The 25,850-nt window shown below is 44.2% G+C and overlaps 2 protein-coding genes across 9 annotated transcripts in view; both read right to left on the reverse strand.

Annotated features, from left to right (window-relative positions):
* The window catches only part of CEP192 (centrosomal protein 192), a 70,548-nt gene extending 68,818 nt beyond the window's left edge, over positions 1-1,730 (reverse strand). For 4 of the 5 annotated variants that reach the window (XM_074352322.1, XM_074352324.1, XM_074352321.1 and 1 more), the window contains exons 1-2: positions 1,574-1,729; positions 1,172-1,342 (exon numbers count right to left, since the gene is read on the reverse strand). In XM_074352322.1, the coding sequence (XP_074208423.1) occupies positions 1,172-1,281 (110 nt within the window). In that variant the 5' untranslated portion in view covers positions 1,282-1,342; positions 1,574-1,729. Of the gene's footprint in view, positions 1-1,171; positions 1,343-1,573 lie in introns of all 5 variants that reach the window. The other variant, XM_074352325.1, reaches the window with a different exon arrangement.
* Positions 1,731-4,478: 2,748 nt separating this feature from the next.
* SEH1L (SEH1 like nucleoporin) lies at positions 4,479-24,243 on the reverse strand. Of its 4 annotated transcripts, none has more exons than XM_074352334.1 (9): positions 23,972-24,243; positions 21,694-21,744; positions 19,138-19,284; positions 16,802-17,013; positions 11,822-11,920; positions 10,460-10,600; positions 9,583-9,743; positions 8,178-8,328; positions 4,479-5,561 (listed from the first exon to the last, which is right to left on the reverse strand). In XM_074352334.1, the coding sequence occupies exons 1-9, from the start codon at positions 24,080-24,082 to the stop codon at positions 5,366-5,368; spliced, it is 1,269 nt and encodes a 422-aa protein (XP_074208435.1). In that variant the 5' UTR covers positions 24,083-24,243; the 3' UTR covers positions 4,479-5,365. The 4 variants fall into 4 exon arrangements, with proteins under 4 accessions (XP_074208435.1, XP_074208436.1, XP_074208439.1 ...); XM_074352335.1 differs by having other exon boundaries at positions 9,583-9,740; positions 23,972-24,242; XM_074352338.1 differs by lacking the exon at positions 4,479-5,561 and adding an exon at positions 6,661-7,603.
* Positions 24,244-25,850: the final 1,607 nt, after the last annotated feature.

Consider the following 25,850-nt stretch of genomic DNA (forward strand, 5'->3'; position numbering starts at 1 on the left):
ACAATTAATTCTCCATATGGCAACCAAAGGGGCCATTAAACATAAATCAGTACCGTACCCTTAATGAAAACTTTAGCGAGCCACTTCAACTTCCACACCTCCTGGCTTACCACCACATACCAGCTTTTCTGTTCCTGTGACACCAAACCCACCCCACCTCAGGGCCAGAACACTCTTCTAGGTACCTGCACAACTAGCTCCTTCCTGACATTCCCCTCAATTCAAATGTCACCTTCTGAGAGAGGTGGTCCCTTAAGTCCCATGTAGCTCCACAGTCGATCACCCTCATTTTAACTTCTCCAGCATTTATCACTGTTTCTGTATTTCTGTCTTCTTCCCCTAAAAAGATTGCTCTCTAAGAGCAGAAACCTTGCCTACCTATCCACCACTCTTTAAACTACTGTGCAAGTCTTCCAACTAGCCTCTCCACACCTAGTCCTGTAGTTACTAACTCACTTCCTTATTTACAAAGACATGCACCACATCAAAAGTTACACTGAGCTCCCTAAGAGTTACCCCTATGTAGAAGGAATCAAATCCAGGAAAACTCAGATAGTAAGCAAAGGCCATCCATGCAACCACCACTACCAAACACCCACCAGGAAAGACACTCTGGAAGCTGACGGTCCTCAGCAGTGCCGATACAGTGGGGCTCTGCTGCGGGGGCCACGGGAGCGCAGACCAGGGGACGCCCCTCCCGCGGCCATCCGGCACCCGGTGTCTCCTGCTTCCGGAAGGGTCACACCTGGTCTACACCATCCAGGGTCGCCGTCCTAGAGCCTTTCTAGGAGGGAGACCCCGCGTCCCTCCGTGTCGCGTTACCGCCACGGTTCTGTCACCGAAAGTGCGGACGGTATGATGCCATCTTTCCTGTCACTTTATTTGAACTCCGAAGCCGCCTTCGGGATTTCTCTTGGTATTTCTCTCGGGTTCCTCTCAAAGAAGTAACCTCAAAATTTCCTGCCTGAGTTTACTTACACTTAACTGCTGTAACTCCACGCCTGGGTATATAAAATACCATTTGCTGCAGTCTTTAATTGGACGCCTCCGTGTACAACTGAACACATTTAAAAGTATACGCGGTGGGGAAAAGGCAAATCACACCTGCCGACATCCTAAGACACTCTTCTCAACCAGACAGGCATCTAGCATAGCAGTTTTCAAAGCTTACCGTAATCTTCGCCCCAAAAACTGAAATCCGGAGAAAAAGTTGATTTTGGAGCAGTAAAAACTCCAGGCAAATGACCTCAAAACGGTAACAGCGAGTGAAAATACTGTCATAAAAACCGCTGTCCTCCAGGCGACGGCCTCGAAAGGGACCTCATGCTCCTCTAAGCAAAGTCTGAAAGGGAGAAAACCAAAGCAGGGCGACGTCAAACGCCGTCTGCTTCCAGTTCTGCAGGAAACGACCCGCGGGGGCGCGGGAGCGCGTTCCCCGGCCCGACCCGGCCCGCGAGCGGGGCCCCGCGCCTGGCGTGAGGGGGAGGCCGGGAAGCAGGCCCCGGCAACAAAACCCGAGTCCGGACGCCCAGCCCTCACGCCCGACCCTCCCCGCCCGGAGGACCCTCCTCACCGAGCCCGCGACACCAGCCGCGGGAGCGGAGCCACTGGAAGGTCCGCGGAGGCGGGAGCGTCGAGCGTCCTGCGTCCGGCGGCACAGACAGTGCGCGTGCGCGCACTCACCCGCGGCGTCCACCGGGTCCGGCCGTACAGCGCGCCGCTCAGGTTTACGTCGGTTCACGGCACAGGCCGAGAGGCGGGGACTCCGAGCCGACTTAGGGTTGGACGGCGCGAAAGGACGAGCCCGCTGATTGGGCGAGGGCGGGCGTCCCGGATTTGAAGCGGGAAGCCGCGCTCCGCCCGGCAGCGCGGCGCCCAGAGCCTCACCCACTTGAGGGCGCCACGCCTCCCAAACTCGGGGGCCCGAGGGCACCGGCCTCGCCTGGCGCACGGAGCACTGTCGGGGGGACGAGTCACCCGACACACCCCGAGGTCGGGGCTGCCAGCTCTCTGTCCTACGGCAGCAGACGCTGACCCGTGTGCTCTGCAGTTAGGCCGTCACTCAGCGGGGCCGCGCCGCGGAGAGGGTTGGGGGATGAGCCCCGTCCCTAACTGCCTTCCTGCGTTTCCCGTCCTCCTTGGGCCGCGAATCCCATCCCAGCACCTGCTCAGCACAAGGCCCTAACCACTACTGTACTTAAACCACGCCTTCCGCTTTCCTTTGTCACAAAATTTCTTCCGTACAGCCTCAGCGGGGTAAACAGTTCGCCTTTCCCGAAGTTAACTCCTTAACTTCACTCGTTCAACAGTTACTTAATGTTTAAGACGGATGGCACACTGGGCGGAGAGGACAAGAAAAACAACGTTGACTTTAACGTCCCTACCTCCTAATTTTAGCCTGGTGGGGAAAGAAGTCTATTTACCACTTAACTTTCTATCTCCTTTAAAACCCTGCTCAGCTATCATCACTGAACACTCTATTCACTGATTTCTTTCTGCCTTTGGAAATGCTGCATCTCTCCATTAAAGAAAAAAAAAAAACACCAAAAAAACAAAAACAGAACCAAAACCAAAAACTCACCGGTCTTGATTCCGTTTAATCACACAAAGCCCATGCTGCCTCTCTCTCCTACCTTTATCGCTCCCTCACAACCTGCAGCCACTCCATGCTTCGGCTGGGTCCTGAGCACTACTTTCACACTCGTTTCAATTTATTGGGACTGGCTTCCTGTCAAACTCGGTGATCTCTCTGCAGTGCTCTTGACCTCTTTTCTTGAAACCTTCCAGCCTCGGCATCTAACTAGCCCTATTCTACCTCTGTCCACACTTAATGAACAAAGACTGGGTAGGGAAAATCTCAAGACTTTCTGAATCTTGAAAAATAAACCAAATAATTAGCTTTAGAGTGAAAGGACACTATTCGAGTGTAATGACCTTCTCTCTCTACACCATGGCCACACACTGGAGTTGAACTTTTGCAATGTGTCCATATGTTCCTGTCATTCACCCTGTATCCCTTGTACCCAACTCACTGTCCTTCCTTCATAAAAATCACGAGACCCAAGCTCGCCCCACGCCTGGCAGTGTGACAGGAGTCTATAAGGCAAGGTACCTGCAGAAAAGAGCCAGACTGATGCCAGACTGCCTGAATCCCAGTGCTGACTTCCACTTCCTAGCTGTGCAGCCTCAGGCAGACAGCTTTACCCTGTCAGTCTCTTCCTCTGGAAAACGGGGATAACCCAAGCACTGTGTTGTGAGGGTTAAGTCGGTTACCTGCCAGAAGGTTAGAAGAGCATGGGCACGAGGAAGTGCTCAACAATGTTCGCTGCTCTCTAACCTTGCCAACCGGAAAGGAGAACAGAACTGCCAGTGCACTCCGAATCTCCAACTCCAAGAAGAGCCTGCAGAAGCCCCACGGTCCAGGGAGTTACAAGTGATGCTCATCCGGTTAGAAGGCACATATCTCCCACAGCTGCCCTTTACCAGATGCTTTAAGTGGAAACACCTCGACCACTCAATACCTTCTGCAGTGTGACCACAAGGTAAGATTCCAGATTAACCTCACACTAGCTCCCCAGTGAACCTTATTCTTTCATCAGACTAACACTGACAGCCTCTTGCCTGAACACACCAGTCCTCGTCTACATCTGGACCATCACCCCAGAACTCCTACCCTCCACTGTTTTCACTACTCCAAATTCCACACCCCTTCTAAATGCCACCAGTTCAAATAAATCACTTTAATGCGTACTGTACAGTTCAACCTCTATTATGAAGCAGAATCCTCATTACCCTTTGTAAATTCTGTACATGCCTCCTCCCACTAGAATAAATGTGTGCAGACTACCTATTTTTTTACATATCCCAAAGTGTTCAGCACAGTATCTTGCACACAGAAGATGCCCAATATTCACTAACTTGGAGTAAGAGTCTGTCTCAGTTCATTACCTCATCTTACCCCTAGGTACCTCTATAATGACTGAAATCTCAAAATATGAGAATTCTTAACTCTGAGCTGGATCCAGACTTAATGTTCTACCTCTTGCTTTGAAACTAGACAGATACACAAGTCCAAAACAAATCTTTAACAGAAGGAAGATCTTTAAGAATTATTTGGAAAGGACTTTTTTCTTACTTTGGAATGTTAAAATGCTAACTTTACATACAAAACATATTAATTATTAGATACAAAACTCAGATGTTCCTTGAATTAAAATTAATACAATATATCTTATAAATTCTATTCTTTGCATGTGAAGAAGCTCCAGAGGTATGACACTATTCATAGGAGTGTCTTTGAAAATTAGATTCTAAGTTATAATATACATTTATAACAACTATATTGTTTGTGTGTGATTAGCTGATAGACAAATATGAAATGTTGTTCAAATTACATCTTTCTCTAGCCCTGAGGGAAGTTAAATCCAGGACAGCTCCTAAGAAAACTGAACCAAGAGCCAAAAATATTACTAGTCCCATAGTTTTAATCATTTTATTGTAATTATTGTCAAGTATATTCTGATTTCAAATTGCAAAGTTATCATTTTAGAAAACAATCTAATGTGCATCAGATTGAAAGTCGACATTTGTTACCTGTCTGCCTTCTAAATAAATGCCATGCTCATCCCTTAATTTTTGACTAGGTTTTTTTTAAGCAACATGACATTTTAAGGAGCTATAAGCTTTACCAACTGTCAAATAGAATACATTCTGATTTTTATAAGGCAACAGATTCATATGTTTAAAAATATATTTTATTAAATAATCTACCTGGAGAATAATTACAAAAGCTTGTTTATACAGTAATTCCAAGTAGTGAAAGGTAGTTTCCTTCAAAAGAAAGTTAAAAAAAAAAAAAAAAAAAGAAAAAGACCAAACAGTCCGTATTATGCTTTGCTGCTTTATACACAGGAATGATTTATTTTACAAACTATTCATTTGCAACATTAGCCTGTAAAATTAAAAAAATTTTTTCTTAATATGTCTCAAAGGCAAAGTGAACTTTATGATAAGGTTTCACATTAACCAGTGTGACAAACCATAAGAAACTTAACACCAGAACAGTTCAAAATAAAATGTACAGAACAGGCACTCTGAAGTCAGCACTGTGTGTAACTTTCACAGCTAATGTTGTGTGCACACGTCTCATTTCATCAAAGGTTATCAACCAACCAAGCAAAGATTCCTTTGATGCAGAAGCACAAGCACATTTAGGTTCCAAACACCATGTTCTGGTTGTAATACATGCAAGACAAACCCTAAGTTAGAAAAATCTTCTGAAAGAAAATGAAGAAAAACGAAAAGCCAGGAATGAAAGCATTTACAAGCACTTGAATAAGGCCTTTAAGTGTTAAATCAGTGTTTTTTAAACCCCTTCATTCTCAGGTAAGGGATTAAGAGGCCGAGAGAGAGACCTTCTGCGAGGGTGAGGATACTGGAGGTTGGCAGTGTCAGCATCGCAAGAGTGCTCTACCAGAGGAGGAGGAGGAGGAGGAAGGAGCTGGGCATAACTGGACCATCTCGATCCAGCCCGTGGGGAATCCAGAGGGGGAAAGAAATACCTGAAACAATGAAGACAGGAACAAAACACCAAAACAAAACAACAGGGAAAAAAGAAAAGAAAAAACAGAAGAAAAAGAGAAAAGTAGTAAATACAAAGAGAACCAAAGAGGAAAAAACACATGCTAGAAAAAAAACCTTTAGTATATTCATGCCAAAACTAACAGAACATAACAGCAAAATCAAGACCCTTACTCAAATCAGGCTTGCTTAAGCAAGTATAGAAACTTGAAAAAAGAAATATAATCTGTTAAACTTAAAATGTTAAAAAAAAATATCAGTATGAATGTTACAAAAGAAGACATTAATTTTATAATTTAAACTGTTATCTCTCAGAAACATATCTGACACTCTTCTGTAATTTACAAACCAAATAAGCTTTCCCCTTAAGCAATGCATCATCTGTAGCCTCAGCACACGTTTCTCAGTGCGCACCAGACACCGAGAACCAACTCAGGCGCACCTGCACATGGTACGGCCAGCCACTGCAAGTTACTCGCAAAGAAACACACTCTCTGAATATACTTAGCTGTTTTTCTGCAAAAACCTTAGAATACAAAATTTTGATAAGTAAAAGGTCTCAAAAAATATTTACTATTGTTACTCTTCTGCCATTTTATAACTTACCCTTAACACTTAAGCATTTTCACAACGATTTATAGCTCTGACATCAGATGATGCAAACTAAATTAAGCACCAACAAAATTAAGAAAACCCTGGGACACAGAATGTGGAGGTTAATGTGCACACACAATTTTAGCAGAATTTGAACGGATTCTTGTAGTGTGTTTCCAAATTTTGACTTGAAGGAAAAATCAAGCCATAAAAATATACAAGCACATATTAGAAACATTTCTCTCTAGCGAATGTGAATTGAAAACTTACAAAGGTGCTTTCACTTTACTACCAAACTACCAGGAGCTATACCAAATGTTTAGTTTGGCTACAAACTGTACAGTCAAGTTACTTTTCATTCCACTACTACTTCTCTCACTCCTTCACTAATATTTTTGAAATATTACAAATAACAGAGTTGTACTGAATAGTATCATGTATAAACCAATTCTACAAAAGGTGAACAAATTAGCACTCAAAACAATCTTTATGAAAAATATTTATTCAATCTTCAAATTATAGAAATTCATTTTAGCTTGTTTTAGACAATAAAAGACAGAAGCCTGAATATATTTTTCAGGTGGAATAAAGTGGTATCTTCCCTCCTCCCAACGACTAATAAAGATAGTAGCAACATCCTTTCATTTTAAAACCCACGTTAGTTTCAGAAACATTTCAAAAAATTGTTTTGGTGACAGTGTCTCAACAAAAAGCCTCTCCGTTTATAATTTGAAAATTTCAAGTAGTGTCAATAAACGGGCTAGTCAAAAAAAAAAAAAAAAAAAAGATGTACACTGTATTTTTAAAGGCCTTTTGGATTGCGTTTAGTAGGAAGCAGGCTGCTGGTGTATCTTGGGAGAGGTCAAACGGCGCTGGGGAAGGGGGAAAGGAGCTCGCGTCCCATTCCTGTGTGCATGCAACAAGCAGCAAAACAGCAAGTTACTCCAGTTAGCTGGGACTCAGCTGTGCTTTCTGTTAAAGGACATAATACAAACGGAGAAGGGAAAATGCATCACACATCTAACACACACGGTTACTGGCACAATAAGAACACAGACCAAAACCTCAACGCTCTTTACAAAAGAAAATATGCGGTACAGGCAGCAACCAAAAACCAGATTAAAAAAAAAATTAACACTGGTCTCCTTTGCTTCACAAAACAGTCTTTATGATCTGGTGTCTTCTGTGGCAGCCTGAAACTGTCGTCAGGCAAACGCTTAAACGTCAAAATCAAAACGCAGGACCTCTTTATGAGCATACAACCATGTAAAAGCAGCTGAGGAGCTGTTAGACACAATTCTCTCCTCTTATTTAAGAAGACCACAGCACAGTCTGTTAAGGCTATGTTTTGAGGCTTCCTGAATAGTGTTCCGAAGTATTCACAGAGGCATATTAGAATAATTTTATCTTACAAATTCACATTTGAAATCTGAATATAAAAACAAAAGGATGATTCTTCAGATGACGTCAAATGTTCCCTATGGAGAATCTAAAAATACGCTCAGAATTCTAAAAGTCAAGAACTGAGAATTACCATTTCCTCTCATAATCTCCATGAAAGTTTTAAACATACATAAAAAACATTTAAGTCACTCTCTTCTACAAAACCTTAACGAGCGCATTTTATTTAAAGTCCCAGTTTAACCTGACTACCAGCACCAGCAACACTAATGCTCATCTGGGACCAAAATCCTCAGTATTACCCACGTTCTCCCTTCATCTCGCTACTCAGAAGCAAAGTAAAATCTTAGTTACACACATTTCTGATAGACAGCTAAATTCCAGAATATAATTTAGTTTGTTTAATGGCCTCAGAATCTCCCTGTAAACATTACGACCAAGCAAGCTAAATACAGAGCTACCAAACTGCTTTTTTTCTGGTGTCATAATTAAATGTGAATTCCTTCATTCAATCGCAAAATCCAGGAAATAACACACCTTTACTAAGGTTACCAAATGATTTTAAAAAGACAATTTCTAAATTGTCTCATTGAACAGCCTACCTGCCAGCAGAAGATCCATTTAATGAATTTTGAAGATTTGGGACATTGGACCCTAGGGGAGGATTTGAGCTTCCCTGCTGAGAACTCCCACTGACCGGGCTCCCGTTACCTTTGAGGATCCCAGTACACTTCCAATTGTCCATGTAATTAGCTGAAAGGAAAACAGTCAAGCACGTTAACATGGCGAACACCTACGCTCCAGGGCACAAATCTGTGTTCTGCACTCAAACCACAATTAAAGAGGTAAGAGAGACTTGCGGGCTACACGTCTCTCAGAATAAATGGTGAAGACACTTTAAACATAAAACACATGTCTCAACTTTAACAGTTGTTCTTCCAAGTTTTAAAAGAATTATTAATTTTAAAAACGAAGCTCCTTACAAGATAATTAACAGGCACATCTCTAAGCTACCACATTATTCCATTTAAGTTAGTATCAAATTCTATGTCTTCACTATAATGAGTTCCAATTACCCTATGTGGGTAATGCAGTCACCTTCTTGGTTAAGAAAGTTTAAGTCCTGAGGGTACCTAAGGTCCTAATGGATGCAGGTAACAGAACCTCTGGCATGGTTTATCCAACTTGGCCTAATTGTCTGGATGCAAAACTGGTCACTGCAGACACTGAGGCCAGGAGACTCAGGTCAGGGAGCCTGAGCGGGACTGTCTTGACTGAAGGCCGGGGGCGGGGCGGGGCAGCAAAGGGGAAAGGGAGGTCTGGGCTGTTCTACCACAGCCTAAAGCTGGCTGACCACGGGAGACTCAGCCAAACTGCCTTTTGGGAAACTAACTCCTCAGGGTCCACTTAACTCTGGATCCTAAATATGGGCTGGGGATGTCACCAACTAGAGTGGAGCCCAGACCACGGGCACCTCTGCCCAGTGGATAAGCATCCGAGGAAAAGTGCAGACCACGCTACCGCTCCCAGTCAGGGTCAACCGTCGAGACTACATGCACTCCCCGTTTGGCATTTGTGAGGAACTTTGAGAATCAGTGGCCTCAGGACTCTTCAACTTTGGGGAGCTGTAGAGAAGTGGGGACAAACGCTGGATTTTCTCCTGTTAAGGGCTGCTGGGCTAAAGCAACTGCTCGATCAAGCAGGAGATGCCTGTAGTCCAAGTCCTGCAGGTCACACACAGCACACGGCATCTACCGGAGACCCTGTACATTCTGTTACAACTAGTGTTTACTTCATTCCATATGGAAACTTAATTCATTTAGGCAGTAACTTCCATGAACCAATCAACTGATAAAGATTCAAAACTATACATTAATGTACGACATTAGTTTAAAAGTAACTGTAGAAAGATGGGACTTTTTTTCAAAATACTTCAGAGTTTACATTTCTAGGTGGAAATTCTAAAAGTAGCAACTTAAAGCAACAAGCCCTTCACTGAAATCGTACCTTTCCACAGTCTCACACAGCCGTCGTCTCCTGAGGACGCCAGCACTGTTCCTGTTATATTCCAACTCACTCGCCAGACCTGAGAATTATGATTATCAAACTGAGCCACTATATGGATTTCAAATTTTGTCGGCCCACCGGAGGATGTAAGTTCTTTCCTGCTAATAAAAAAATTTTCCTGAGGAATTCCATTAACATTTATACACACACACACAAACGGTTCAAAAAAAAAAAAAAAACCGTCTCACATACACCCCTTATCCATATGCATATGACAGCCCACCCACCCCTCCCCTCAGCTTACTGTGAGCTGGGCCCTGCCATGTGCATCTGACTCCCCAGTACCTGGCATGACCCCACCACATAAGAGATGCTTGGAGACTAAGATGATTTTATTTCCCAAGGATGACGAATAAATAAAGATGAGCAATAAAACAGATGATGATTAATTTTTAAAAGAAAGCAGTAGGAAGGAGGAGGAAGGGGGGAAATAAAGAAGGAAAAAGGGAAAGAAAAAGAAGTGAAACTCACAATTCCAAATTCAAGGCCAGATGGGTTATTGACAAAAACGTGTCAGTGCTCATTTAATTCTCCCCAAGAAGACTGCCACCTCTCCTTCCCTCAAACATTTATAGAGAACCAATTTTATTCAGGGGAGCCATTCATTGTTAGTATCTGCCTAAATAAAACACAAGTAAGAACACACAAATCTCCTCTCTTCACTCAATTCCCCGTCCCAAGTCACGTATCAATAGATAAAACGCTCATGAAAGAATCCAGTCTTCAGACCAGAGTTGCCGCTACACTCTCCTTTCACAAATGAAAATAATCAAGAGTTAAGAGAACTTTCAAATTAGTCATTGTTTCAAAGACTCACCTCACAGGCTTTAATGTAAAAATCCTCACGTCTTTGGTTGCTATGGCGAGAATGTGGAAAGACCTTCCCAAGTTAGGAGCAAATGCAATGTCATGCACAGGGTCTGTGACTGTCATAAGGGTTTCAGCTTTTGCATATTTCCTAGTGAAAAAAAACAATTTACAATAAAATTTTCAGAAATGAACAAATTTTAAATCCACATGTGTAGGTATCTCAATGTTTTCCATCTTGCTCACAATGAAGTAGTGTTTACCTCTGCAGTGTGTATTATTATGTCCAAGGCCTAAGCCCAGGAACTGTGAACGTGACCTAATTTGGAAAAGGGACCTTTGCAGATATAATTAAGAAAGAGAGGGAAACAGAGACACTAGAGGAGAAGCTCTGTGAAGACAGGCAGCCCGGGGCTCCAGGAGCCTCCAGAAGCTGGAAGAGATGACATTGACACCTTCATTCGGGCTTCTGGCCTCCAGAACCTTGAGAATACACATCTGCTTTAAGACACCAGTTTGGAGTAACTTGTTACGGAGGGCCCAGGAAACTACCATAACCTCCCAGATCTCTTCCTTTAATCTTTTTAAGTTTAGCTTAAAACAGATTAACAAAAACTTAATTAAAATGAGGTCTTGATTTATTAGCCATTAGTATCTTTTCTAAGAGAAGGGTAAGTGGATTTCCTAGGGTTTGGGTGTAAAGAGAAGTTAAGCTGAGCTCTTTAAGTGGTGATGCGGGAAGCTACCAGTCTACTTCCACGCCCGGAAGAGCTGAAACCGCCATTGGGTCCTGTTACCCCCAACTTACGTCTTTCAGTGGCTTCGCGTTACCCTTAAGATAAAAACTCAGCACTGAGCATCAGGTCTCACGGATTTTCCAGCACACTCCTCCTGCCTGTTTTGCTCCACCACAGTGAGAACACACTGGCTCTCCTGTCCATCGACCCTGCTACCGGCAGTTCCCTCCTAGAACGTGCGCCCTAAGTCTGGCTAACTCCCACTCACTCTCCAAGTCTTCTGTTGTTGTTCTACTACCCCCTCCCTCACAGGTCTTCTTTCGAATGAACCTCCCTGACCTCCTCCGCTAAGCGCAATCTCTTAACACCCTAACTCCCCCAGTTTATAAAATCCATCACCGTTTTCCACTTTCGTGTCTTCCCTGCATGACGGTACACACTGGGAGATCAATCACCTATTCCTCCACATCACAATTTTGTATTAACAGAGCCACGCACAGAACTTGGCATATCACTGGAAACCAATAAATATACGATGAATAATGTGCAATTGAGTTAATGAATAAATAACATTTTTAAAATTAAATGCAACAACTAACCCAAAGCAGCAACAACTAACCCAAAGCAGCACCAACCTGGTGTTCTCATTATACTCAAAGATCTGAGCCTTGGCCATTGCGTTGGGGCTGCTGTCATCACTTCCAACCGCTATCATGGGGGGGTGAGCACGAGAGCTGGAAGCAAAGACAAGACACATCTTCCGTAAGTTCACAGTTACCAGAGAATTCAGCAGTTATGCGCCAGGCAGCCCTGCACCCCCAGCCTGCATGTCACTGCTATGACCAGACCCCTGCCCTACATGGGGCCGCACACCTCAAGGGCGTCCTTGAGAGTGCCTGGCACGGGACTGAGCACACCGTCCTCCTGCTTTGTTTGCACCTTTTCCTATGGCCGAGAAAGACAGCAGCTCTTTTCCCAAAAGAAAAGGTTTCAAGCATTCGATAGATTAAAAAAAAAAAAAAAAAAAGACACCGCAAGAGGTCTTAAAATTTTTCTTCCTAAAAGATCTGGTCATTAACTATAGAATGAAAAGTAACCTTATGGTGAGCAAATTCATGGCAAAAATATTTTTAAGTGCTTTGTGCAAAAAGAACCCAAAAGGAGAAGGAAAGGTAGAAAACAGCACCCTCAGGAAGATGTGCTCCCCCACGCCACTCGCCTGTAGACCCATCTGTGCTCAGCTTCACTGTCTAAAAGGCACGAGACAAGCAACAAGAGAAGGAACTCTAGCGAAGTGGGCTCAAGGCTGAATCGCTCTTTTCATTCCTACATCTCGTTACCTAGATACTGATTCCCTTGCCTCCCACCTCTACGAACTGACACCTTTGTTTAACCTTTAATCTTGATACCGCGATCTGCCAATTTCATAAAGCTGAAAACAAAATGGGGTAAATGTGTTAAAAAAAAGTTTAGGTCTTTACTACTAAAGCTTTTTCACTAAAGCTTCTGATAATGAGATCCAATCACCTAATATAAGAAAAATACCAAGTAAACTGCAAACTACTGCAGTAATAAAATCACAGGGTGTTTATTGTAATTCTTGGGCATTCAAAGGGATGTGAATTCTGTATCTCACAAAATTTTTTTCAATGTTTTACAAACACAATTTTTTACAATATTAAATATTTGAACAAGGACAAGTACATTTATAGTAATACATTCTGAAGTACTGAAAATATAATCATTTTTAAAATATTTTTTAAATTATGGGGGCAGGGTATAGCTCACTGTTAGTGCATGCTTAGCATGCAAGAGGTCCTGGGTTCATTCCCCAGTACCTCCAAGAGACAGAGAGATAAATAAATTAAAACCTAATTACCTCCCCCCACAAAATAAAATTTTAAAAATTTATAAAATATCCAGAACAAACTAAATTGAGGCTTACCTCATTTGTATATCCAGAAATACCATGTTCACATTTAAACCATTTTCCAAATACGACGTACAACTAAACAGTGAGCAGCACCATCCAAGTCTGTGATGGATGCAGTGGGCTGACCACCTGCATCTCCCTCCCCACGCTCTGCGGGGAGGGTGAGAACAGCACCACAGCAGTGCTGGAAATCAGAATGTGCCATCAGAAACCAACAAGTCCGGAGGAATTCCACCAAGACAGAAAGCAGATCAGACAGAGCAAATGCTAAGGGAACAGAGCTCACGCCACTATCCGTGAGGAGGAAATTCTAGAAGCTCCAACAGCTAAGCAATCAACAAGTCCATAATGAATGAACCAATCAGCAGTAATGAGCCACGGGGCAACCTTAAGTGGATCATTTAAAGAACTGTCATCAGAAGACAGTAGCTCTTCACGGCTGGCAGCTGACCCTGCTCTAGGCTAAGAAGGTCTACGGAAGGACTCCAGTGTAAGGATCAGAACTTCAAAGAGGAGAGATGAGGGCCTGCAATAAAGCAGTCCTCCACAACTGGCCGGAGAGGGACGAGAAAGAACAAAACACACCAAGGTGCTTACCCCCAAGTCAGGCCCTCCTGATTCTGGCAATCTGGGGGTACCCACCGCTGCCAGCTCCCTTTTGTTAGCCCTACAAGGAAATCCTGCCACCCGACTCAGGCTACTCAGTCAAAACTCAGCCAACCCCCCAGGGAAGAGAGTGAGCTGTAAAGAAAACAGAGCATCTAACTGGAGAAACATGCCCACTGCAGTTTCCTCTGCTGGCCATCAGAGTCTCTTGTTCATAACCCAAGTTCACAAGCAAAGACTAACACATACTTAAGGAAAACAAGGAGCATGAAAGAGAAGATCAAGGAGTACAAACAGATCTCTGAAAAAGCAGGTAACAGCCGACAATCCTCATCAGGTGCAGAACGTGTGTTTGTAAACTGACCTACTTGCTAAAATTTACTTGCAAACCCAAAATCCCAATATTTCGGGCTTTCGTGCTCATTCATGGACATGCCTGGAGCAGCAAGTCTGCAGAAAGGCGGGTGGCCTGCCACACTCCCTGCTGCAGTCGACAGAGGCCAGGCTCTGCCTTCGTGTTTCAGGTGCACATTGAAGACAAGAGTCTGCTGCGCACTCTGTTTACCACCATGTTTTCTGCATTTTTCTGCTTTGTGTCGGTGACTTCGCTGTTTAAAACGTCCCCCAAACGAGATACAAACTACTATGTACAGAACAGATAAACAACAGTCCTGCTGCCCAGCACAGGGAACTACCGTCAACGGCTTATAATGAGAAATGTAATGAGAAAGAATATGACAAAAATTCACTAAGTCACTATGCTGTACACCAGAAACCAACCCAACCCTGCAAATCAACTATACCTCGATAAAAAGAAAACATTTTTTTTAAATGGCCCCCATCTGGAGAACAAGTTGGAGATTTGGAAGACAGAGTAGTAAATCTCCAAACAATGTTAAGGAAATAGAGACAGTATATTCAGGAATAATTAAAGATGTGTTCCAGAAAGACAGAACTGGAAACAGAAGGGCAAATTATTCAAAGAATCCTAAGATATCCCCAATTTGAGACAAGAACCTTCATTTTAAAATGGACCCACTAAGCGTCAAACAGGATGAGTCAAAAAAGACCAATCCCTAATAGTACATCTCTGGATTTACTTCAAAATAATCCAGTTTTTGTTTTGTTTTGTTTTTTTTTTGAAGGTGGAGGCACATACAGATGGGACAGAAGTAGCTCTGAGTTATCATAGGTGGGTGATGGATATGTGAGGGTCTGTCTGCTGCACTTTTAGTGTATCTGAAATTTTCCTTAGTAGAAAAACGTTTAAAAAAAAAATACCTGGAAACATCCTGGTTAAATTTTAGAATCTTACTACCTCAAACCATACAAAGGAATTTCAGGAGGTTTGACCTAAGTGTGAAAGGCAAAACCAAAAACCTTTCAGAATACACTTGACAACATCAAGGCAGAAGACAATTTCTCAAATAAAACAGAAAAAGCACTATAACAATAAAAGAAAGACTGCTAAGTAAGGCAATATTAGAATTCACAACTTTCTGTAGACTATCAAAAGTCATCAAAGTGTCAAAATGAATTCAAAAAGTCTGCCATCCGTCCCCCATGGGAAAAAAGTTACTTTAAGAGGTGTGTGCCGAAAGTGAAAATAGAAGACCTCAAGACAAGCATAACCAGAAGCAGCGGCCTCAGGGAAGAGACGAGGTCCAGCAGGAGGCGATTTTCGCAGGACAGACGACACGTGCACAGGCGTGAACATGCACATGCTCTAACCTTATAAATCTGGCTGCGACTGAATTTTTATTTTCTCTTTTATGCTTAAAACATCTTGATCTTTGTCTTTTGTGTTTCAATGAGTAATGTATCAGGACAGAAACTGTGATGTTAGTTCTTGTGGAAGGAAACAATAACCCTGTCTTTCTCAGAGAGGTGCCTCCTGACCACCTCTGGGATGTGCAGGGCTGCCCCAGATTGTCACCTAATTTTTAGAATCAATTTGTAGCCAAAAGACAAAATACTTACATGTGTATTAAAGTTTACAGAATGTAAATATTGTAAATCCTGCCAGTATACAAGCAAGGTAACAAAATACTAGAAAATGGTAGGGTAAACATGAGGTAGAAGCAAAAAAAGCTAATTTCCTCTTTTTTAAAAGAGAAGTGAATCAATATATAGTCCAAAAATTGGTACATCACTAAGTAGAGAAATGCACATTTGAAATTAAGATAACTATCAATATAACCTACTATCAACATTTCCAAAAATAAAGTATGTCCTCATACCTGGACAAGTGGAATTTTTGTAAATATGCTAAAGTCATCTTCCATACAGCAAGTATAAATACCACTTAAAGATAACAGCAAGAACCAGAGGTATAAGCAAATCATTTAAAAATATAATAATGACTACCAGAATTAACTCTACACACAGAACTATTAACAGCATTTGTTTTTAAGAACTAAGGGAACTTTCACCTTCCATTTTGTACTCTGCTAGACTATCTGAATCTTTTATTAGGTGATTCATTACTCTTTTAATTTTTAAAAATAGTTTAATAAAAATCAGCGATGGTACAGCCTGAGAGTCACACTCTACCCAGCAGCTGAAGAACCAGGCACCCTAACACACAGAATGCCCACAGCGAGTCTGCCAGTGAAGAAGGCAGTTCACCGAAGGCCCACGGTGGGTCTACACGTGCCTCTGGGTCTGGTGCTGCCTGTTGTGACAGCACACGTCTGCTGTCTGCGTCCACCTGTGTGCAGACAAACCGCACATGTGTCTGTCTGCGCCCTCCTGTGTGCGCACAAACGCACACATCTGTGTGTCTGCGCCCTCCTGTGTGAGCGCAAACGCATCCAGTATTGACTTGTGTGTGGATGGGAAAAGTCCAGAAGGTGCAACCAGATTATTGATGATGGTTGGCTTCTTCTGTGGAGCAGAAGCCATGACAGGGTAGAGAAGGGAGAATTTCTATTCTACATACATACATTTAAAAAAATAATGAACGAGACTACTGCAGAAAAGCATTTTCAAAAAAATACACTGCCAAATGTTTAATGTAATAATTACTCATTTGTTTTCCCAGGCTTGCATCACCAGGCTTGCTGTGCACACCTACCTTGAAGGGTTCCAAGAAATACAACTGCAGCTCAGCTTGCAAGAGATCTCGTGCTGCAGGGACCACTGGCTGAGGTTCATGACATCTGGCGCCTCGTACACCCTCACAATACCATCCGCTGAGCAGGTCGCTAACATGAGGCCCATGTGCTTAGGCGCGAATTTCACATCGGTAACAGACGTTCTACTGTCCACTAGAGTTGTCCTCTTCACCTGAAAAAAATTAACAATGTAAGTTATGTTTAAAAAAAAAAGGATGGCACAGTGGGAAGAACACAGGCTCTGAAATCACACAGAACTCCTCGGCCGTCTACTTGGTACGTAACCTTGAGTAAGACAGTCAAAACCTGCATGGGCTTCAATTTCCTCCAAAGCACCTGGCACACATACATATACATACACCACATATGTAGCTGGCAATCAGTAACAAATCAGTGACCTTAATTACTCACTCTCTTTAAGGCAGAAAAAAGAAGGCCTTAGAAAGTCTAGCTTTATTAAGTTATGTGAGCACTCTCTTCTTAAGCAGGTGGGTCAGTAGATTAGAAAATGTTAGAATTTTTATATGGGTAGTTTTGACTTTCCTGCAAGCAGCAGTGGGAAAGAATTAAGCTTCCTCAACAGCAAAGGGCATGCAACTCCTTCCACTCCTGCCCACATGTAGCAGAAACCAGGAGAATGGTACGCAGCTGGCATTTTGAAAATTGCAAAATCCCAACATAGTATGTACAATCTATTTTCTGGCACCTAGGTGAGATGACTTTTGATTGAAAAAGTCAGTAAAATTTATAAATCAACAGTGTACTGTCTACAGTTATTAAAATACATCGTAAGGTGTCTCAATATTAAAAGTTTCACATAAACTTCAGAGATAGCTTTTTTGCAAACTTTAGTCTACAAACACCACTGAATAATCAGTGTCAACACGTTGAAATGTGAGATGTATAAATGACAGTAGATTTAACTAAATACAAATAACTAGATTCAAATAAAAATCCTTTATACATCACCACTCCTAAACCCAGCCTACAGCACGCTAACTGACCCATCACACACTGACTGCTAAAACAATCCCTTGTCGTTTGTAAACCTCCCTACTCCCCTGCCCTTAGGCAGCTGTTGGCCTGAGGATGGGCCTAGGGCAAAGACCACAAGACCAACCCTCCCTTCATTACAAAATTTGTAAAGCAGTGTGAACAGCTTACAAAGTTACAGTAACTAAAACAGTGCATGTAGGAAGAGACACATACACCAACAGAGTAGAGCAGAGTCCAGAAATAAACCCTTCACATATGGTCAACTGATTTTCGACAAGGACCCCAAGACCATTCAATGGGGAAAGGACAGTCTTTTCAATAGAAGGTGCTAGGAAAACTGGACACTGACATGCAAAAGAATGAAGCTGGACCCTTACCTACACCATGTACAGAAATTAACTGCGTAGGAATCAAAGACCTAGACATAAGAACTAGAACTACAATACTCCTGTAAGGAAACTTTGGGGAAAGTCTCCATGATGTTGGATTTGGCAATGATTCCTTGAATATGACACAAAAACACAGGATACAAAAATAAATTGGACTTTGTGAAGATTTTGTGCACCAAAGGGGACTATTAAGAGAATGAAAAGGCAACCCACAGGACAGAAGAAAATACTTGGAGATCATCTACTCTGACAAAAGATTACTAACCAGGGTATACACAGGGGACCCCTACAACCCAGCAACAAGAAATGGGCCAAGGACTTGAACAGACATTTCCCTAAAGCAGCAAGAGGGTCCTGGTAACAATTTCAATGCCGGTGGGCAGCAGGTAGGGGCATTCCCCACACCAAGAAACAATTCTTGGACACCAGCAAGGTGCCCAAGGAGAATTCAACTCAATTTTGACACTACACCCGGAGATGGCGTCAGACTCCACAAGTTCGGAGTTCAATCCCGCGGGACCAGCCTTCTTCAGACGCCAGTCACAAGCGCAGGTGGTTACCTGGGCCTCTGGCCAACTGGCTGTAACTCAGGAACAGCCGGACAGAAGAGACACAGGGGGCAAGGTACCGGGAAAGGCACAGAGCATCCACGCCCTCTCCAGGCACCATGCGCCCCACATCCCCAAGTGTTCAGCGACCCAGAAGCCCTCCGAACCCCAACCTTGAGGGCTTTTACAGAGAACTCATTACACAGCCATCAACAGTGGTAACTAACTGGTGGCTACGTCGATCTCCACCCTTCCCTCCCCGGAGGTCAGCGGGGCTGGGGCTGAGGAGCTGAAGGTTCTGGGAGAGACGGATGCTCCTTGGGTGTTCGTGCTGCACCCCCTCCACAGTGACAGATGTCTCACCCAGTGGCTCTGTCCCCGCAGTTTGTCATTCGACTCTCCTACTATTTCTTCCCATACGGCAGCTGTCCGGTCAAAAGAACAGGAGGCCAAAACCTGTCCAAATTCAGGATGGGCCCATGTCACACGCCACACAGATCCACTATGTGTCTGAGGAATTAAAAAAATAAATAAGCAAGAATGAAAAACAATGAGTTTATTCATATTTCACACATACAAGATTTCACTTGAAGAGACAGAACACAGGTATTTTACTTCAACAAGAGGAGAAAGCTATTTACTTTGACATTTAAAAAGCTAAATTCTACAACTTTTAACCTTTGGAAGATATTCCATATTTAGGATTATTGCAGCCCTTCTGGAGTCAAGTTTTTCTAACATTTTACTAATAACGAAAACCTCAGCCTGATAAAGTTGACCTCTTCAGTGCTAGCTGCCAGTTACTTTGGAGTTTAGCCTAACGAAGCTTTTAAACAGAGATTCTATCTCTCCACAATTTTTTTTACTTGTGAATTCTCTCTACAGGAAACGTACACCTAATAAAATAAAAAAGATTTACCAAAATGATATGCTTCAAAAGCCTGATTTTTGTATAGAAACAGCAGCAACAAAATACTTAAAAATGATTCTGACGTCTGGCTAGACAACGAGTACTCTAGGAAGACGCAATGCATGAACAAATACAGAAGTCCAAATCCTTGTATTCTGCGGAAATAATTTAAAGCTCATAGCATCATCTTTATGTGCAAAAAAAAACCATGAAGTTATGTCAAATCACTACTAGTCAACTATTTATGTTGACAAAACAAAGAGGCAGAAAGGTCTTACAGCATCTCACATCAACAGAATTTAATTTGTGCATTCCAATAAAAATACCGTATGACAATATCAGTCCACCAGTTACGTTTACAAAAGCTGCTTCCCACTTCTGTATATCCAACCTTTACACTCAATCTCAGAACACTGTCATAATCCAGTCATTTCTAGTGGCAACAATGTTATCATCCAAAGGTAAACTCCGTATCCTTATGCTTTTATCCTTCCTTTCGTCCAGGCTTTTTGGTTTCACCTTTCTTATTGATGCAGATTATTAAGTGAAAACGCACTAGGGCAGTGAGATTTTGGTAAATGTCAGATTCCCGGTAAGGCACAATCTAACTAAAGAATGAGGGGTGCACAGAGGTGTTCATCACAATAAAAAGGAAACAACTTAAATATCCATCAGCTGAGCACAACAGGGTGTACTGTTGTTACGTTTATGTTTTATTGCTGTATCTATGTTTAAAAATATAACAAAGTACTTAAGAAATACGTTGTTAAACTAAAAAAGAAATACAGCTCTTCTTTTGGAGTGATAAAAGTAAGTTTTGGAACTAGAGAGAGGTGGTAACTGTATTCATTTAAATCATGAATTTAATCAATGCCACTGGATTGTTTACTTTGAAATGATTAATTTTATGCTACATTATTCTTATCTCAATTAAAAAAGGGGTAGACAGGGCAAAAGATTTGATGAGACACTTCACCAAGAAGCCATGTGAATGGCAAATAAGCGCATGAATACACTGTCAGCACCATTAGTCACCACGAGCACACAAATCAAAACCCAGTGACACCCCTTCACACCCTCTGAGATGGCCATAATCAGGGACAGATAATATCAGAGTAGCGGAGGGTGTAGAGAAACTAGAGCCCCCACACACTTCTGACGGGAATATCAAATGGTACAGGCACTTCTTTAGAAAGTTAAAACACACACAGCCCAGCGATTCAACTCCTAGTGTCTAGGAGACATGAAAACATGTATCCCCACAAAGACTTGTATGGCACGTTCTCAACAACATTCTTCATAATCGCCAGAAATAAAAACATTCAAATGTCTATCAAACAGTGAACAAATAAATAAAATGTGGCTTTATCTATGTAAGGGAATAGACTCAGCATTACAAGGGATCGAACTACTGACACATGCCACAACACGGACAAACCTCGAAAACATGCTAAGAGAAATAAGCAGAAACAGAACCACACATCGAAGAACTGCACTCACAGAAAACATTCAAAAAGGGTAAAGAGACAGAGGACAGCTCAGTGGTGGCCTGGGGCTTGAGAGGGGAATAGGGATTGACCCCAAACAGGCAAAAGGGAAATTTTAGGGTTGATGGAAGTCTTCTAAAACTAGACAGTGGTTATGACTGCACAACAGTGTAAGTTTACTAAAACTCACTGAATTGTACATTTAAAACCGATGACTCTCAAGATATGTAAAAATCTATCTGAGTAAAGCTATTAAAGAAAGGAAGGGGGAAAACCATGCAGAGCACAACTATTAAAAGTATGTAAAGAAAAAAGTAAGAAATACTGAAACGCTAAAAATAATTATGTCAGATGCTATGGAATTTTAACTTTACGTGTTCTCAAATTTCCTGAAGTGCACTTGTTACTTGAACAGTGATTGACAATGTAAGGAAAAGAAGTGTGTTACAATGCTCTCCAAGGTGAACAGCGAGTCACTGATGTTACCCAGTAGTAAGCATTAGTGTAAAAACAGACACTAACCTTCCAGCTCGCCGTGCAGTGCCAGTCCCCACTTTCACTTTTATCCCAGACCTGTAAGAAAACACAGACATTTTATACAAAGAATGCCTACAAATTAATATGAAAAATGTCAAGACTGAATCAGCACCAGGTCAAAGTAAATGAACATAAATTCACAAAAGAATACAAACCAGTAAGTAAACATCCATTCATCTTATCAAGTATTTACTGAGAACCTTGACTACGTCAGGCCCTGTGCTAAGCACTGAGGGTCAGAGTCTTCACTCTAACAGGTAACAGCGACGATTACAGGTACAGCCCAGTCTCATTGTCGTAGTAGTCCTGTCTTGTAATGTCGCTGTGAACACTGAATTAGCCTGAATTAGCGAATAACGAGCCACTCCTCTCAGGGGAAGTAGGAGATGAGATTCGTAGGAGCCTCTGGTCACAACGTATTTGTCAAAGAATCAACATATAACCTTGTATATTAAAAAAACCTTATTTCTTATACATTATTGATCCATTAACACTGAAATCTCAGCCCACAACACTTAACTCATGTCTAAAAGAAGCTTCCTTCACATACATTTTCTCCGCAGGGCACATCACGGCCCCCTGCAGCAGGAACACTTCAGCACTGCATATGGGGACCACGTGGACAGGTGAAATCACCAACAAAAAGAAGCAACTGTGAAGAATGTGGCAGGACGCAGACAATGACAAGGATACTCGTTCACCAGATGAGAGCCAGAATTATCAGGCAGTGTCACCTGCTTGCCCTCAGCTGGGAACACACTGCCGCCGCCAAGTCCAATTCTTTGCCACTCTGCTCATGTCAGCAAGTAACACGAGTACCGATTCTGGTTACAGGTAAGTTTTAGAAAACAGGAAAATTCACAAACATAGAATCTGCATATAATAGGCATCAATCATGTATGTAACAAACAAAAGCAAAATACTGAACTTTACCACCAACAAAAAAGACAGATTACGAAACAAGATGATATTTTAACCTGTTTTAAAAAAAAAGTAACAATAAACAATATGGTGGCTCCTCAAAACAGTTAAAACAGAAGTAGAACTGCCATGTGATCCAGCAATTCCACTTCTGGGTATACACCCAAGAGTTGAAAATGGGGTCTCAAAGAGACACCTGTTCATCCACATTCACAGTATTATTCACAACTAAAATGCAAAAGAAACCGAAGTCCACTGACAGATGAGTGATAAGCAAAATATGGTATTTACAATACGTACAGTGGAACATTTAGCCTTTTAAAATCTTATTTTAATATTTTCCTTTTTCAGGATGGAAATTCTGACATATGCTTCAACATGTAGGAACTTCAAAACATTGTACTAAGTGAAACAAGTCAGTTACAAGAAAACAAATCCTGTATGACTCCGCTTCCACGAGTTCCTAGCAGAGTCAAACTCAGAGGCAGAAAGTAGAAGTTTATGGGCCGGGGGCCGCGGGGAATGGTGAGTTCTTGTTTAATGGGGTCAGTGAAAAATGGAAAATTCCTGGAGACGGACGGTGGTGATGGATTCACAAAAACATGAATGTACTTAATACCGCTAAACTGTACGCCTAAAAATGGTTAAGACGGCAATTTTATGTTACGTGTACCTTAGTACAGCTTAAAAATTGAAAGGAGAAAGTGCTGCGCTAGCGCCCGACATGGACAGCAACGCTCCCATCAGTACTCTGCACCGGCGGCTGTAGAACCGTGCGCTTCGCCAATTACTCTCAAGAGCTTTATTTTAAATACTCACTAATTTCTCTACTAGAATGAGCCGGAGGAAATCTCGCAGAAATTGTAAACATTATTTTAAATGCCGATTTCCACCGTGAGCCTGTCGGTCAGACGACGCCCGGAGCTGGAGGCGCTGCCTCAGCACTGGGCGCCAGCGGACGCCGAGCCGCGCTGGCCCGCAGGCAGAGGCGGCCGGGAGCGGCCCCGGGGCCGGGATGGCGGGGGGCGGAGGGAAGCGTGGCGGGGGCGCCCGGCTTCCCCACGGCCGGCGCCCGGCCCGACCGCCGCGGAGCCCACCCTCATCGCCCCGGGCCAGGCCGCGCGCCCGGCGTGCCCCGCGGCCGGAGTGCGCGCCGCCGTGACGCACGCACGCCCCGCGCACAGGCGGCCCGCGCGGCGGTGATCTCACAATCCCGCGGAGGAGGGAGGGCGGCTGGGCCCCCGCCGGCCGGGTACCCAGGCCTCGTGCGGGCGGCGCGCCTCCACCTCCGCAGAAGTCCGCTTCCCGCGCGCGCCCGCCCTTCTGGCTCGGCCCCGCGAACCTTGACGCTCTGGTCGCTGGAGCAGGTGGCCATCCGCCGCCCGTGGAAGTCGAAAGACACATCGTGGATGAGATCCTTGTGGTCCGCCGCGATGCTGCGCGCCACAAACATGGCTGCGCCAGGCCCCTCCTGCCTCCGAGAGGGCGGCACAGCGGCGCGTGGACCGCAGCCCACCGGGACCGGCCTCGGGGCGCGCACGCCGGTACTTCCCGCGTGCTGCCCGCGCGCCCCCGGCTGCGCCGCACGGCGAGGCCCCGCCTCCGCCCGTCATACCCCGCGCGGGCGCGGCCCCGCCCCGCCCCTAGGCCGGGCTGCGCCGCGAGGTGGACCCACTGCGCCTGCGCGGCCCCACGGAGGCGGCGGCCGGGCTCTCCGCCCGGCGCTGGGCTGTGTGCGGTGAGGGAGGTTAAAGCGCTCCCGGTGGAGGTGCAGAAATCGGGGGAAAGGCGAAGATTAAGAATGCCGTCCGCCGGCCTCGGCCCTGCGGCAGTCTGCTCCGCGTTTGGGCGTGTGGACGTGCGGACTCGGCTCGTGTCCGGGTGCGGCGCGGGTGGTCCCAGCCGACCCGCAGGGAGCCGGGGAAGAACGCCCTGCCGGAGTCTCCTCACTTGCCTTTTCTGATTTTATCGGTACCTTAGGAGGCGCACCCCGAAATCCGTGCGCTGCAGGTGTGACAACGAAGACCTGCTGTAACTGCTCGAAGGCCAAAGACACCCATTCAAAAGGAAAGCACTGTCTACGAGAGTCCAGCCGATTTATAAGAGCTCCAATCCTTAAAAAAAAAAAATTATTTAAATGTTTTCTAAGTTTGGAGACAATGAGCAGATCAATGGTTGGGTGGGAGGTTGAATAGGAGGGATTTATTTTTTAGGAGTGGTTTTAAGTTCACTGCAGAATTGAGCAGAAAATGGAGTTCTGCCCGAGGCGCCTACCCTCCGCGCTGTCTGGCCCTGGCCCTCGGTTGCTGGGGTTGGGTGTGCAGCGCCGCCAGCAGGACGCTGGGGGCAGCGCTCTGGGTGGCCGTGGTGGTGTCCCGAGCCGCGGCTGCCACAGCTGGGGGCCAGGCTCGTGGCGGTTCATGTAAGCGGCTGGGTGACAGCACAGCCTGAGTTCCCAGCCTCACAGGGAACCTCTGCTGTTGAAGAGCATGGATTGGGGGGGGGACAGTAGGAATGGGGACATACAGGCAGATCCTGACGAGGCTGGCGACACGGAGCCTAAATTCCGTGAGTCTTCTTTGCCAGGAGAGGTAGCCCTCCCTCTCCCATCTGAGGACACCAACCCTGCTTTGCCTGAGCAGCCTGGAATGACTCTTCGGAGATAGCTGCCTTGCGAGACACTGCTGATGGTCCTCAGGACCACCCCAGGCACCCCTCTTTACTTCTAGACCCAGAGCAGAACATGCCCACAAGCCCCAAAGGGGGAGGTACACAGTTTGACCCATGGGGAGGTGTACTATGCTCCAAAAGAACTGTGATACTTTTCCAGTTTATACAGATGTTCTGGGGAAATGTGTGGGAATGGATATTAAGAGTGTGGGGAAATGGTGGAAGGTAAATAAAGTGGGATCAGGCTGAATTTATCGACATGAACCCACTAGGCAGAGATTCTGGATTCAGTGTCGTAATTCAAGGGCTTGGAAAGGACTCCCCAGCAGTTTGTCTGGTGAACCGTGACATGGACCAAAAAGTGGCCGACGCTAAATGAAGACACGTGGGACTGCCTTGGTTTATCGAAAAGGAGGGGATCCAAAGTCCTAGGAAGGTGGGAATGTTGGCGTACATTTACCACGTACGACCGCCCCTGCTCCAGGATATCAGGAGACACAGCCTTCACCGACACAGTGAGAAACAGCGGGTGAGGAGACCCCCAGCATCCT

The sequence above is a fragment of the Camelus bactrianus genome, chromosome 24 (genome assembly GCF_048773025.1).
Source record: "Camelus bactrianus isolate YW-2024 breed Bactrian camel chromosome 24, ASM4877302v1, whole genome shotgun sequence".
Classification (NCBI taxonomy): Eukaryota; Metazoa; Chordata; class Mammalia; order Artiodactyla; family Camelidae; genus Camelus; species Camelus bactrianus.

Coding starts and splice junctions, on each gene's coding strand:
- SEH1L (XM_074352334.1), bottom strand. CDS start 24,082: ATGTTTGTGGCGCGCAGCATCGCGGCGGACCACAAGGATCTCATCCAC. Junction 19,285..21,693: donor ACTGCACGGCGAGCTGGAAG/GTTAGTGTCTGT, acceptor TTAATTCCTCAG/ACACATAGTGGATCTGTGTG. Junction 8,329..9,582: donor CTGTGTGAGACTGTGGAAAG/GTACGATTTCAG, acceptor TTTTCCTTTCAG/CTAATTACATGGACAATTGG.